The following is a 12,500-nucleotide window of genomic DNA, read 5'->3' as shown; positions in this document are numbered from 1 at the left end:
GGGGTGTTTCCCTCATGCAAGCATCATACATTGGTAGGAAATGGAGAAAAAAATACATGTTTTTAATGAAGTTTAATTTGAATGCCTGAATGTAAGGATTCAGGAAACACAAAACCAGCTTTTTTGGCGAGCAGATGGCGTAAACCACTGATCTGTTGATCTTTAACAGATAGAAAGAAGGCTACAATAGCTTTTGGCCACGTTATATTCAAATCTGACTATATACAATACTCAGTGCTATCCAGTGTATTATACAGTCTCTGCTCTGTTTCTATGGAAGTTCCAAAAATTAACGTTGTTCTATTAAGTGTCGTTAAACAATTAAATAGCATTCAACGGGTTGAAGCGGAGCTTTGATACCAACGTTATCGATTAGTTTCAGTTTCTCTCGCGCAGACGCCTGCATTGAACGCTCATAGCCTACTAGTACAGCGGTTAAGCCCTCAAATCAAGGGGAATTGTGCACTTTTTGAAAGAAACATGAAACTTCTACCATAGTTAGGTTATACCATAAGGTTTATTTTCAGATTTGGAGGGAAGTCAAATTTGACCTCTGAGACCCGGGAGAGGTCAAATCCAAGATGGCCGCCAACAATATTCAAAAGTGCCTCACGTTGGAACCAAATACAGTAGAAAAACACTTAAGGTGTCATTTCCCACTAACCTTTGGGTGCCCATTCTGTATCTGATAACTCTGAAACCACCAGAGTTCAAGAAAATGCATTTATGTAAAGGTCAAGGTAAACAAAACATCAGAATATTCATTTTTTATGTACCCCAATTTATTTCTTCGTTGTCCCTGTATTATTCAGTTATTAGTTGTTATTTCATGAGATGTGTGGCTAATTTCATTTCTTCACAGCACAACATTATCCACAGGTGACCCCCCTAGACCATTTTCACAGACCACCTGCCATACCACCGCTGGTTTAAAAAAACCCTGCTTTAGAGAGTTGTTGCTACAGGCCACAGTACGCACAATGTAGAGAGCACTTCAATCGACATATTCTAACAGGTAAACATATTGACTATGAACAAACAATATTATTACATAATTACATAATATTATTCATGTTGCAAATTAATTTAACCATAGCCAGGAAGGAGTTTTCCTTGGTAGTTAGCTTTTGAGGTAAACATGGACATTCATCAAAATAATTATCCTAGCTAAACTAGAAGACAGTCTGGAACATTTATGTGAGCTGAAGCTAGTTTAATGATTGAACAGAGTATATTGTAGATATGTCAGCTTGGTAATGTGAAATTTGTTATGGCTGAAATAGGTAATGTTAACAGAGTATTCTAGTTAAAAAGCCGGTCAACCGGGCTTGAACACATTTGTAGCTAGCATGTTAATATAAGGCTGTCTTTAATTACTACTAATTAATTACTTCTTACTGTTAAAGACTATCAATTGGGAGATTGTTAGGGCAGGTTTTGTGGTGGACTGATGCTCAATGTTTGTTCCATCAAGTACCATGTTGATGAAGGCCAAGAGAGATGGTGGCACAGTTGGTCTTACTGTAGGTGAACGGATTCACGCCACTAGACTGAAAGAACGACTGCTTTCTGAGCTTCCACATCTGAGGGCACATTTACGCGGAAGAGACACACTCCTGAGTTTTGAGAAGGACTATGGACCAGCTCTCATGATAGCCTGTCAAACTGACAGTGATGCCATGCACTTAATGCGAGCAAAACAAGTAGTGCGCAAAGAGATCCTTAATTCATCTTTCTCTTTTGACAGCAGAAGGCTGTGCCACCATCTCTCTTGGCCTTCATCAACATGGTACTTGATGGTACAAACATTGAGCATCAGTCCACCACAAAACCTGCCCTAACAATCTCCCAATTGATAGTCTTAACAGTAAGAAGTAATTAATTAAGTAGTAATTAAAGACACAGCCTTATATTAACATGCTAGCTACAAATGTGTTCAAGCCCGGTTGACCGGCTATTTAAAGGGACACCAGGCAAGCCTGCTGCTTTTTCTCTACAAAACTCCCCTCTCCGGGTCTGAAGCTCTTTTCCTTTTCTTTGCGTCTTCTGTCAAGGGTTTAAGCTGCTTCTTCGCCCGGCTCTGCCATACACACGCTTGCAACAATCTCTAGCGTTTAGTTAGCTTGCCTGCTTCGGTCGGCGGGTAGGATACACTGAACTCTGGTAAGCGGGATATTCTTCCTACAGGCAATAGGGCGGGCGGAGAGTCTTCACTAAGCCTGTAACGAATTTTAACGATATACCGACTTACTTAAGATGAGTAATTAAAACGAAAAACGCTACCTGGTGTCCCTTTAACTAGGCTACTCTGTTAACATTACCTATTTCAGCCATAACACATTTCACATTACCAAGCTGACATATCTACAATATACTCTGTTCAATCATTAAACTAGCTTCAGCTCGAATTAGTGCAGTTTTCAGCACAAACACTTATTTTATTATTTTGCTCTTTTGCATTGCTCTATGCTGTTCTATAGAGTGGTGAAGTCCTGCCCCTTCTACTTCCGGTCCATGGGACCTATCTTTCAAAAAATTATGAACGGGAGTTAATGGAGAGATAACAATTATTTTTTGGTCCAGTTTGAATTGTGCCACAAATTTCACATATGATGTGTGTGAATTTAAAAGATAAATGTTCCCGTCAAGAAAGTATTGTTGTTCGATAGACTTCAAATAGTCCAGTCATTTTAAGCCAAAATAGGGGTCAAGGTTGAACAAATTGCAGCACAAGCAAACTTAACTCATTTAGAATCCTCAATATGTCCTGAGTAAGGGAAAAAAAGCCCCGAAGAATCCCGATAGGGGAAAGTTTAGAAAAAGACCCAAATATACCCTATTCATGCGCCTATACAGTATTAATTAAGTATGAAAATTACTGAGTTGATTACTTACATCAAGACAAACAACAAATGTATTATACATTTTTTGAAATTGTTTGTTGGGCAAACAGGGCATAATGTAATTATGTATAGTTAATTTAACCACAACGGAGCTAATAGTCCAGGCAAAGGTCTGACCCAAAACTAATTGCAACAGAATTTATTTTCACATTTTTATATTTCAATTGGTGATCTTTACACCATAGTAAAATACCATGAAAATCCAGTGGAAATATGCTAAAATGAGGGTTGTTTCATGCATTATTCTTCAGCATACTGACAAAACTGTAATTAGAATGTTGTAGAATACACATTCTAAAGAATATCTGACCCCATCTAACTTAACATGGAATTTTAGAATCTTGCATTGTTGAGGAACATTCTTTTATTTTCAAAGAGTGAATTCCTTTGGCTTATTTCAGACTGGTTTGTGGCAAAATTGGTGTTTATTTTTACATTGTGGCCCTTTGAATCAATGGAAATGGTTGTTGAATCTTTAAATAGAGAGCCAAGTGGGTTTTTGCATGTAAGTGTTCCACAATGTGTAATCTGATCATGTCCTAATTCGACAGAAGGGTGCAGATGGGATAACTGCAGTTAGCCTCCAAGTGACTCTATTGTTGTGACATCTGGCATAAATGCTATACTAATAAATATAGTTTAAGATTAATAATTAACAATGCATGCCTATGCATGGGTCATGGTTTTACCAAAGTCATAAAACAGTCAAAACTATACATATTCTAAAAGTATATGCACTGTACATGAAATATAGCATCAATCAACTTATGTCCCATCTTCCTCCATACCATGCATAACACATACTCCTCTATTCTGTATAGGCGAATCAAGTGATCAGCTGATACATTTTGGCCTGCACTATTAAGGGAAACAAATTAAACACCCTAACCTATATATTTTCTGAAAGCATATACCCTCCGGAGGAGATATAACACTATTTAAGACATTTCCCATCTTCCTCTATGCCATGCACAATACATTGCCCTCTATTCTGTAAAGGCGAATCTAGTGTAAAGTGGATACATTTTGGCCTATACTGTCCAGGGAAAACAAATTAAACACCATAAACTATATATTTTCTATAAGCATATACCCTCTAGATGAGATATAATACCAGTTAAGACATGTATTATCTTCCTCCATGCCTTGGACAATGTGTTTGTTAAATGTTGCAATTAGTTTTGGGTCACTATACAGTAGCTATACATAATTACATTATGCCCTGTTTGCCCATGTTAACAAACAATTTCAAAAAACTTATAATACATTTTTTGTTTGTCTTGATGTAAGTAATCAACTCAGTAATTTTCATGGTGATATGTGAAGGTTAATTTTTTTTCCCCTATTTGCGTGAGAAAAATACTATATAGGCGCATGAATAGGGTATATTTAGGTCTTTTTCTAAACTTTCCCCTATTGGGATTCTTCGGGGCTTTTTTTCCCTTACTCAGGACATATTGAGGATTCAAAATCAGTTAAGTTTGCTTGTGTTGCAATTTGTTCAACCCTTTCTCCTAAAATGACTGGACTAAAAAGTTATGTTGGTTTTGTGCGAATCCACTCAGTGGACTACATCTCTCGTCTCGAACGATGTACGTCACCAACATAATGAAACGATAAGAGCTGTTATGCTAGTTAACGGTTGCATCTTGCTGCCTGCTATGTCACTTAACAGTATGTAATGTACAGTCTATGGGCCGAATACAACTTACCTGATGTGTTTAATCCTCTGACTCATGGTATTTTCTTCGGCAAGGAAAGCCCAATTAAGACCTGTTGCTGGTATGCTTGTACAATCTAGTGTGGCTGTGAATGAGCTAACGTCACTAGCGCGACTGATGGGTTTGTAGTTGTTGGAATTACGATCTTTCACAATGTTGTAATTCAATAGTTACGAAACAAACTGCAAATGTCTTTACATGAAAAATTGTCTTTAAAATTGACAAACATCATATGGGTAATTCAAGGCACAAGTCAACCGGGACCAGAAAATAATTTATTTTTCGCCATAGACTGCAGTTCAAATTTTTTTTTTGAAAGATAGGTCCCATGGAGGCAAACGGAAGGGGCGGGACTTCACCACTCTATGGTGCTTGCTGCCTCTTGGTTGCGCACGCATGTTTTCGTGACGTTGCATAGAAGTCCATGTATTAATGCTTATGTTATGTTATGGCCTAAAAAAAAGTAGGGTCGTTTCATCAGAGTCCTCCTGGTTTGACGGTTAAGCACGTGCTGAATACAAGTCTGGTGGTCACGCCTAGAGGCAATCCAAATTATAAAACGAAATTCAACTGATTCTCATATTAGCAATGACTACAACATCTATCTTCCTACTCTACAGTATGTTCAGGTAACTTGTGTGCTCTCCGCGGCGAGTCTAGTGGCTATCTGCAGTAATAGCCAGGTAACAACTGAGATTTTTACAGTTAGGCTACCTGTACCTGTGTCAAGGTCTATGTCACTTCCGGTTTCGGTTAAATAGCCTAGTGAAGTGAAAAATATGTCTGCGAGCATGGAGACAGACCCAGAGGCAATGCACATGGAAAACATTGCAAGGCTGTCAGACCAAGGTAAGACCAGTGGTAGGCTACTTATGTATGTTGTGTCGTAGACGCAATTCAAAGGAGGATATAAATCCAGGTGTTGATACTAGGCTACTGGTCGACGTCCTACGCGACATCGCTGTCAATGCTGGGAGCCCGTTCATGACCAGGTTACGACTGGGTTAAAATATGCATTCGCCTCATGTGATCTCACGAGTGCAATGTGCACACACAACCTTGCGTTATTAAAACAAGACACAGACCCTCTACCCCAGGGCAGATCTGCAGTGGCTTTTTGCTGTCTGTCTGGGTTCACCAGGTCATTGCATTATTACAGTTTAAAGTACAGATATAGGCCTTAGCATATTATTAGATACCACATAACATCTGGATTGAAATGCATAGTTTGAAAAATTGGGACCAGTGCTATTATAGTGGTTTCAGAATCTTAACGATCTAATGCAGGCTCTTGTTAGCTCATCATAGTTTTCTCTGAGTTTTTCATTACTTATGCCTAGACTATAACATTTTCAAATAGTTTAGTAGCCGATCTGCCTAGTAGTGCACACATTCATGCTGATGTAAAATGCATTTAGATCTTCAATGCATTTTCCCCTTTTGATTAGCAAAACATAAACATCACGTTTTTGTGAAGTTTTCACACTTATCACATGCCATAGTCCTCATGAAACCCACTCATGGAGTATTCTACTCGGCATCCATTTATGGGTGGCTGACTCAGTGTGTGTGTGTGTGTGTGTGTGTGTGTGGTGTAGCACATTTGTCATGACTCTTTCTGCCCAGAGCATGATATTTGACCTGGTTTACTGGAGATAAAAAGTGTAGCTGGCATTGCTCCATAAGGGCAATACTCTTTATGTCCTTAAATATCCCTTTTCCTGAATAGGTTCCCACTTTCCCTTCCTCCATAACAGACAGAGTCACTATCAAATGCTAAAATCTCAGGTGACAGTTGATTTTTCAGAATATCAAATGAGTTTGAGTTTGAAACTAAGCCTGGCAGCTAGGCTATATCAAGATGTGTCCTCTTGGGAGAGGGGTCAGTTTAAAGGCTAGGTCAAAATGAAGAATGCTTTGTTAAAAGATCCTTAATGGATTCTAATGCTTATTTCACACAGGCTAAGTCAGTTAGGTTGCAGTAATCGCACGTTAACAGCAGTGCCACCTGCTATACATGTTGCGTAATCCCGGGACGTCCTCATAATTAGGTTACAACAACAACAATAACAACACAATGCATTTATATAGTGCATTTCAAGGCACTTTTACAGTGGAGGGGAAACCTCACTAACCACGGCCAGTTACGTTAGGCGTCATAGCCTCTCCATGTGAGGGTTTGTGGCCGTGCGTGGCCACGCTGACTCATGTGTGTGTGTGTGTGTGTGTGTGTGTGAGGGTGCAGCTGTGTCACAGTCTCCATGCGGTGGCTACAGCTGGCTGTGTGTGTGAGGTGGGTCTGGCTGATGAGGCACAAGTGTGTGTGTGTGTGTGTGGGAGGTACGAGCCACCACTGACCAGCATGCAGCCCAGCGGCTTGCCCAGATGCTGCGTTCAGACCCACGCTGAGCACCGTGATTAAGTGGTGCTCGGACTCGACTTGCAGCCGTCTCATCAGTGCAGCGCTGCCCGCTGACCTTTGCTGACCGCCATGACCCACAGGAGTGTGTTTGTCTACACAGCCATCCAGCAGTACGAGGGCCTGCGGAGGGAGCACGAGAAGACCAAGGCTGAGGTCAGTGCAGTCTGCGTCCTCTTCTTCTTTGTTTGTCTTTGTCTTCTCTCTCCTCTTCTCTCTTTCCTTTTCTTCTTCTCTGTCCTCTCTTTTTCCTCTTGTTCTTCCTCTTCTTCTCCTCCGCTCCTCCAGTTGTTTGTCTTGATTATCTGCGTCTCTGAGTCTCTTCACGGTCACTCTCTTTGCTGGTCATTTTCCTCATCTTCTACTCAAACAGTGTATCTTCTCTACCAGGAGTTTTGCACTGGTGAGCCTCATTCATATGAAGTCAGGCCTTAGACCGACACTGACCTTCACACACGCCTTTCAAATAGTCAAGCCAGCGTTACTATTGTGAAACAATCTTAAAGCCCCTGGCGTTCTGAAATGCCATGGGCAGTGTGTGCTGAACTGCTTCTAACGATTTTTCTCCTTCCCTTATCTTATCGTTCTCTCTCTCTCCCTCCCTCTCTCTCTCTCTTCATTCCCCTCCTGTAGCTCAAGCTGATGAAGGAGGAGAGGGACGCTGCCCTGAAGAAACTTGAAGATTTTGAAAGAGGTGCGGTCACACGGTGGTGACACACAGACACGCTGCAGTTCAACACCAGGTCTCTTTTTCTGAGAGGGTGAAACATTAGTGAGAGAAAAGGACAGGCAGGCAGAAATCCTCACAACAGAAACAAGGTCACCAGCATTGTGAAAGGCATTCTCACTGATAGACAGACTGACATAGAGACAGATAGACAGACAGACAGAGAGAAAGAGAGAGAGAGAGAGAGAGAGAGACAGTTATGTTGCTTTACAGAAAAAAACAGATACAGACATAAATTGCAAAAGAAAACAGTAACAAATAAGTAACCACTAGTAATATATGGCAGATAAAACTAGACTAAAAATAGAATTTGCCATTGGCCAAACCGAATGTGTATTGTGTACTGGCACTGTCGACACAGAGGGGGGCTATTGTGGGTGACCGCTGTGGGCAGGAATGACTTTAACCTCCAGCTGAAGACACATTGTTGTGATAAGAATGTGAAATTGATGTTGAAGATGACCAATAGGCTGTGATGAGAATGTGAAGTTGATGTTGAAGATGACCAATAGGCTGTGATGAGAATGTGAAGTTGATGTTGAAGATGACCAATAGGCTGTGATGAGAATGTGAAGTTGATGTTGAAGATGACCAATAGGCTGTGATGAGAATGTGAAGTTGATGTTGAAGATGACCAATAGGCTGTGATGAGAATGTGAAGTTGATGTTGAAGATGACCAATAGGCTGTTGATGTTGAAAATTACGTCATGCCTCTCTCCACACCCAGCTCTGTGGGCTCCTGTCAGGGCTTTTCTGCAAAGACAGACCTCTCAATCAAGGGCTGGGTTTGGTGAAACCTTCTTAATCAGGCAGGGCTGGGTTTGGTGAAACCTTCTTAATCAGGCAGGGCTGGCCAATATTTTTTTCTGATAGCATTCTCCTGCCATCAATTTTGATAAAATTGCCTGTGCCTAAATCCCCCCCCCCCCCAAATAAAAACCCTTCAAAAACAAAAACAAAAAACATCACAGAACCCCTTCCGTGCCTCGCAGTAGGGTTGGTGCACTTTTCATCATAGGCCTGGTTGACTTCTCTCCACACATAGTGTTTATGGTTGTGACTATGAAATTCAAGTGTGATCTTATCACTCCAAATGACTTTGTTCCTTAAGTTCTGAGGCTGGTCTAGCTGCTGTTTGGCATATTGTTAGCATGTTAGCATATTGTTAGCATGCTTTTTAATGGCAACAGGACTGCGCAGAACATTTTTGTTCAAGAGCCTCCTTATTGTGGATCTTGAGACAGTCGCACCACATTCTTGTAGTGAAGCCTGCATTTCAGCTGAAGCAGCTTGGAGGATTTGTTTTGCACAGGGTTCCTACACAGTATGGAAAACCTAGAAAAGTATGGAATTTGATTTTAGTAATTTCCAGGTCTGGATAAGTATGGAAAAAAGAAATAAAGGTATGGAGAAATATTTTATGACTATTGCATTTGCAGTACTAATCACTTCACTCGGGTCATAATGAACCATTCCTACTGTTGTGTAGCTTAACGGTCAGTCCCCATCGTCAAGATACAACTATGATACAACTAAGATAGGCCTACAACTAAAAATGAACCAGCTAAATGGACGAATATTAAGTGTCATTTTTTAGTTCACTTCAGTTGTCCATACCTTTGTTTTCACCGAGTTATTCCAAACCAGATGTGGCCGCAATGTCGAGAATTTGGTCAGAAAAATCTACCGAGAAGTTTGGAAATTTGAGAATGGAAAAAGTATGGAATTTTGAAATGGAAAATGTGTAGGAACCCTGTTTGCAACTTGACCAATTTTCCTGGCAGTCTAAAATCATTGTTGATTTTCCGGACAGTGTCCAACCGCTGGCATGAGTGGTATCAACCGAACCACCAATCTTCCCTTCTCTATCAGACTTTGAACTGATTAGCCATTTCAAATCTGTGGATATCTTTTTATATCCTGTTCCTGATTTATAAAGTTTAACTATCCTTTCTCATGCGTTCCCACACCTCTTTGTGCATACAGAGAGAGTGAATGTGTGTGTGTGTGTGTGTAAACAGTGTGTTTTGTAGCTCTTGTGAGACCTCTGCCCATTTCAACCCAGGGCTGCACAGACTGCTTGTGTGATAGATAGATAGCAGCTGACAAAGTGTTGGGAGTGTGGTAAAGAGAGAAGTGTGATTTAAAATCCCCCAGAAAGACAACGACTGACGAATGCTTACAGCTCTCGAACAGACCTTTGAGCTCTGTGTGTGTGTGTGTGTGTGTGTGTGTGTGTGTGTGTGTGTGTGTGTGAATGGGACACACCCTTAAGAAATCAACTGCTCAGCCTTCCCTTTGACACAGTCAGTTGTGTGTGTGTGTGTGTGTGTGTGTGTGTGTTCCTCTCTGACCTGCTGCTACATGCAGCATGATCCCTGCCTGAGCTCACTTACAGTACAGATACACACACACACACATACACATACACACACACACACACACACACACACCACACACACACACACACACACACCACACACACACGCACGCACGCACACACACACACACACAAGATAGAAGGATGGAGGGATAGAGAAAGAGACAGAGAGGGGTTTGAGCAGACATGGAGGAACAAAAAAGAGATAAGTGGCAGTGAAAGAGGAGAGAGAGAGAGCGAGGATGATAGAGAGAGAGAGAGAGAGAAGATGAGGGAGAGAGAGAGGATGATAGAGAGAGAGAGAGAAGATGAGGGAGAGAGAGAAAAAAGATGATCGAGAGAGAGAGACAGGTAGAGAGAGAGGATAGAGAGAGAGAGACAGGGAGAGAGAGAAGATGATAGAGAGAGAGGATAGAGAGAGAGAGACAGGGAGAGAGAGAAGATGATAGAGAGAGAGGATAGAGAGAGAAACAGGGAGAGAGAAGATGATAGAGAGAGAGAGAGAAGATGAGGGAGAGAAAGAGAGAGAAGATGATAGAGAGAGAGAGGATGAGGGATAAAAGGAAAGAAAGGAAGAGAGAGAAGATAATAGAGCAGAGTAAGATAAACAGAAGAGACTGTTGGGGGTTGATTGAAGTTGTTTATGTGTGTGTGTGTGTGTGTGGGGGGTGAAATTGTTTATGTGTGTGTGTGGGGGGTGAGGTTGTTTATGTGTGTGTGTGTGTGTGTGGGGGTGAGGTTGTTTATGTGTGTGTGTGTGTGGGGTGAAGTTGTTTATGTGTGTGTGTGTGTGTGTGGGGTGAAATTGTTTATGTGTGTGTGTGTGTGTGTGTGGGGGGGGTGAGGTTGTTTATGTGTGTGTGTGTGTGTGTGTGTGTGTGTGTGTGTGGGGGTTAGAAGAAGGTGTATGGTTGGGAGAAAGGAAGTGGATGTAGGTGGGGGCGGGGGGGCTACAATTAAGACTGCCACTTTTGATGTGTCACATCCCTTATCAACACCCCCCGCACACACACACACACACTCACTCCCCCGCCAGTGCAGTTTATTTACTATGGCTCCCCATAATTACAATTAACATGTCATTTAGTTCAGGGCAGGCTGCGTCTGTCTGTGTGGCTGTCAGGGCGGTGGGCCCTGGGAAGCTCTTGTGGAGAGAGCTGCAGCACAACGCCGCACCACACTGCACCACACCGCACCGCACCACGCCACACCACGCCGCACCACGCCGCACCGCACCACACCTCACCGCGCCGCATCGTGCCGGCCTCTCGTGCCTAAGTGCTCCCTAATGACTCGCCGCCAGCACCAGCCACCAGCCGCACGTTTGGTGGCAGCGCCTCTCCAGCGAGGCGCTGAGGAACGGAGCGGAGCGGAGCGCGGTGCTAATTGGACGCCAGAGAGAAAGGAAATGGGCAGTGTGCTCGATGCGTCTAATTCCTGTTTTTGCTCCCTGGCCACAATGTCTAATTAGTTAAGTGGCAGCGAGAGTCCTCTCTGTTCCTCACGCGCCAAATGATTACGGACAAAAATAAATGTCAGTGACGATTTCCTCGCCGTTAAGTGCATCTCTCCCAATCTGTTTCTCCCACAATTTGTTTGCCTCAAGTGCCCATAACTTGTTAAACTCTTAAGACTTGAACTTTATCAGTGGGTTTTTGGATGCATTTAAGGAATCAACGAATTGATCATGGCTGCCTTGGCTATTCATTAATCTTTGAGAGGATACGTTTTTAAACACAGCCCAGATGGCAGACCCCACAAAGGGCTGGCGTGGAAAGATAGCCACATAATTAACACACCCATCAGGGGAGCCAGGCGTCACACTCTACTGAATACAAATGAAAGACTGAGTAAAAACACTCTGTATTTCAGAATGAAAATGAATGACAAAACATTCAACAATTATAGGTTGTTCAGACATTGCTTAGTGAGCGCAACTTTCAATGTTAAAGGAGGAGAACACTTTTGACCCCAAGCGGATTTGTACAAATACCTGTATTAAGCTTGTGTTCTCGGGTTCTGGTCAGGGATGTAGTGGAGGCTATTAACGCAATTAAACACAGTTTATCCACCTCTGAAATGTCAAAAATAGAGTTTATCAGTCCCTCCAGGATTTCGCGAGGATTTTTCTAAAATGCCTGATTTCACGACAACTTTTCTAAAAAATTGCGATGGAAGTTGCTGTGTTTTTAGCTGTTTGTTGCGAAGAAATTGCGAGAGGAAGTGAAAATTGCAAAAATAGTTGCGATTTGTTTTTTATTTTTTTATTATTATTTTTTAATTGAGGGTAATTAAGGTTAGTAAGACCAAAATTACACTGATCATCTTGATGCTTATTAAAAAGGACAA

General features: G+C 41.9%; 1 protein-coding gene across 2 annotated transcripts in view; it reads left to right on the top strand.

Annotated features, from left to right (window-relative positions):
- The first annotated feature begins 5,373 nt into the window (after positions 1-5,373).
- Positions 5,374-12,500, top strand: part of shtn1 (shootin 1) — a 51,353-nt gene continuing 44,226 nt past the window's right edge. For both annotated transcript variants that reach the window (XM_048270360.1, XM_048270361.1), the window contains exons 1-3: positions 5,374-5,473; positions 7,147-7,199; positions 7,677-7,737. In XM_048270360.1, the coding sequence (XP_048126317.1) occupies positions 5,404-5,473; positions 7,147-7,199; positions 7,677-7,737 (184 nt within the window). In that variant the 5' untranslated portion in view covers positions 5,374-5,403. The remainder of the gene's footprint in view (positions 5,474-7,146; positions 7,200-7,676; positions 7,738-12,500) is intronic.

The sequence above is a fragment of the Alosa alosa genome, chromosome 18 (assembly GCF_017589495.1).
Source record: "Alosa alosa isolate M-15738 ecotype Scorff River chromosome 18, AALO_Geno_1.1, whole genome shotgun sequence".
NCBI classification, from domain to species: Eukaryota; Metazoa; Chordata; class Actinopteri; order Clupeiformes; family Clupeidae; genus Alosa; species Alosa alosa.
Note: the sequence above shows the minus strand (reverse complement) of the source record. Positions and strands in the feature narration are given on the sequence as shown.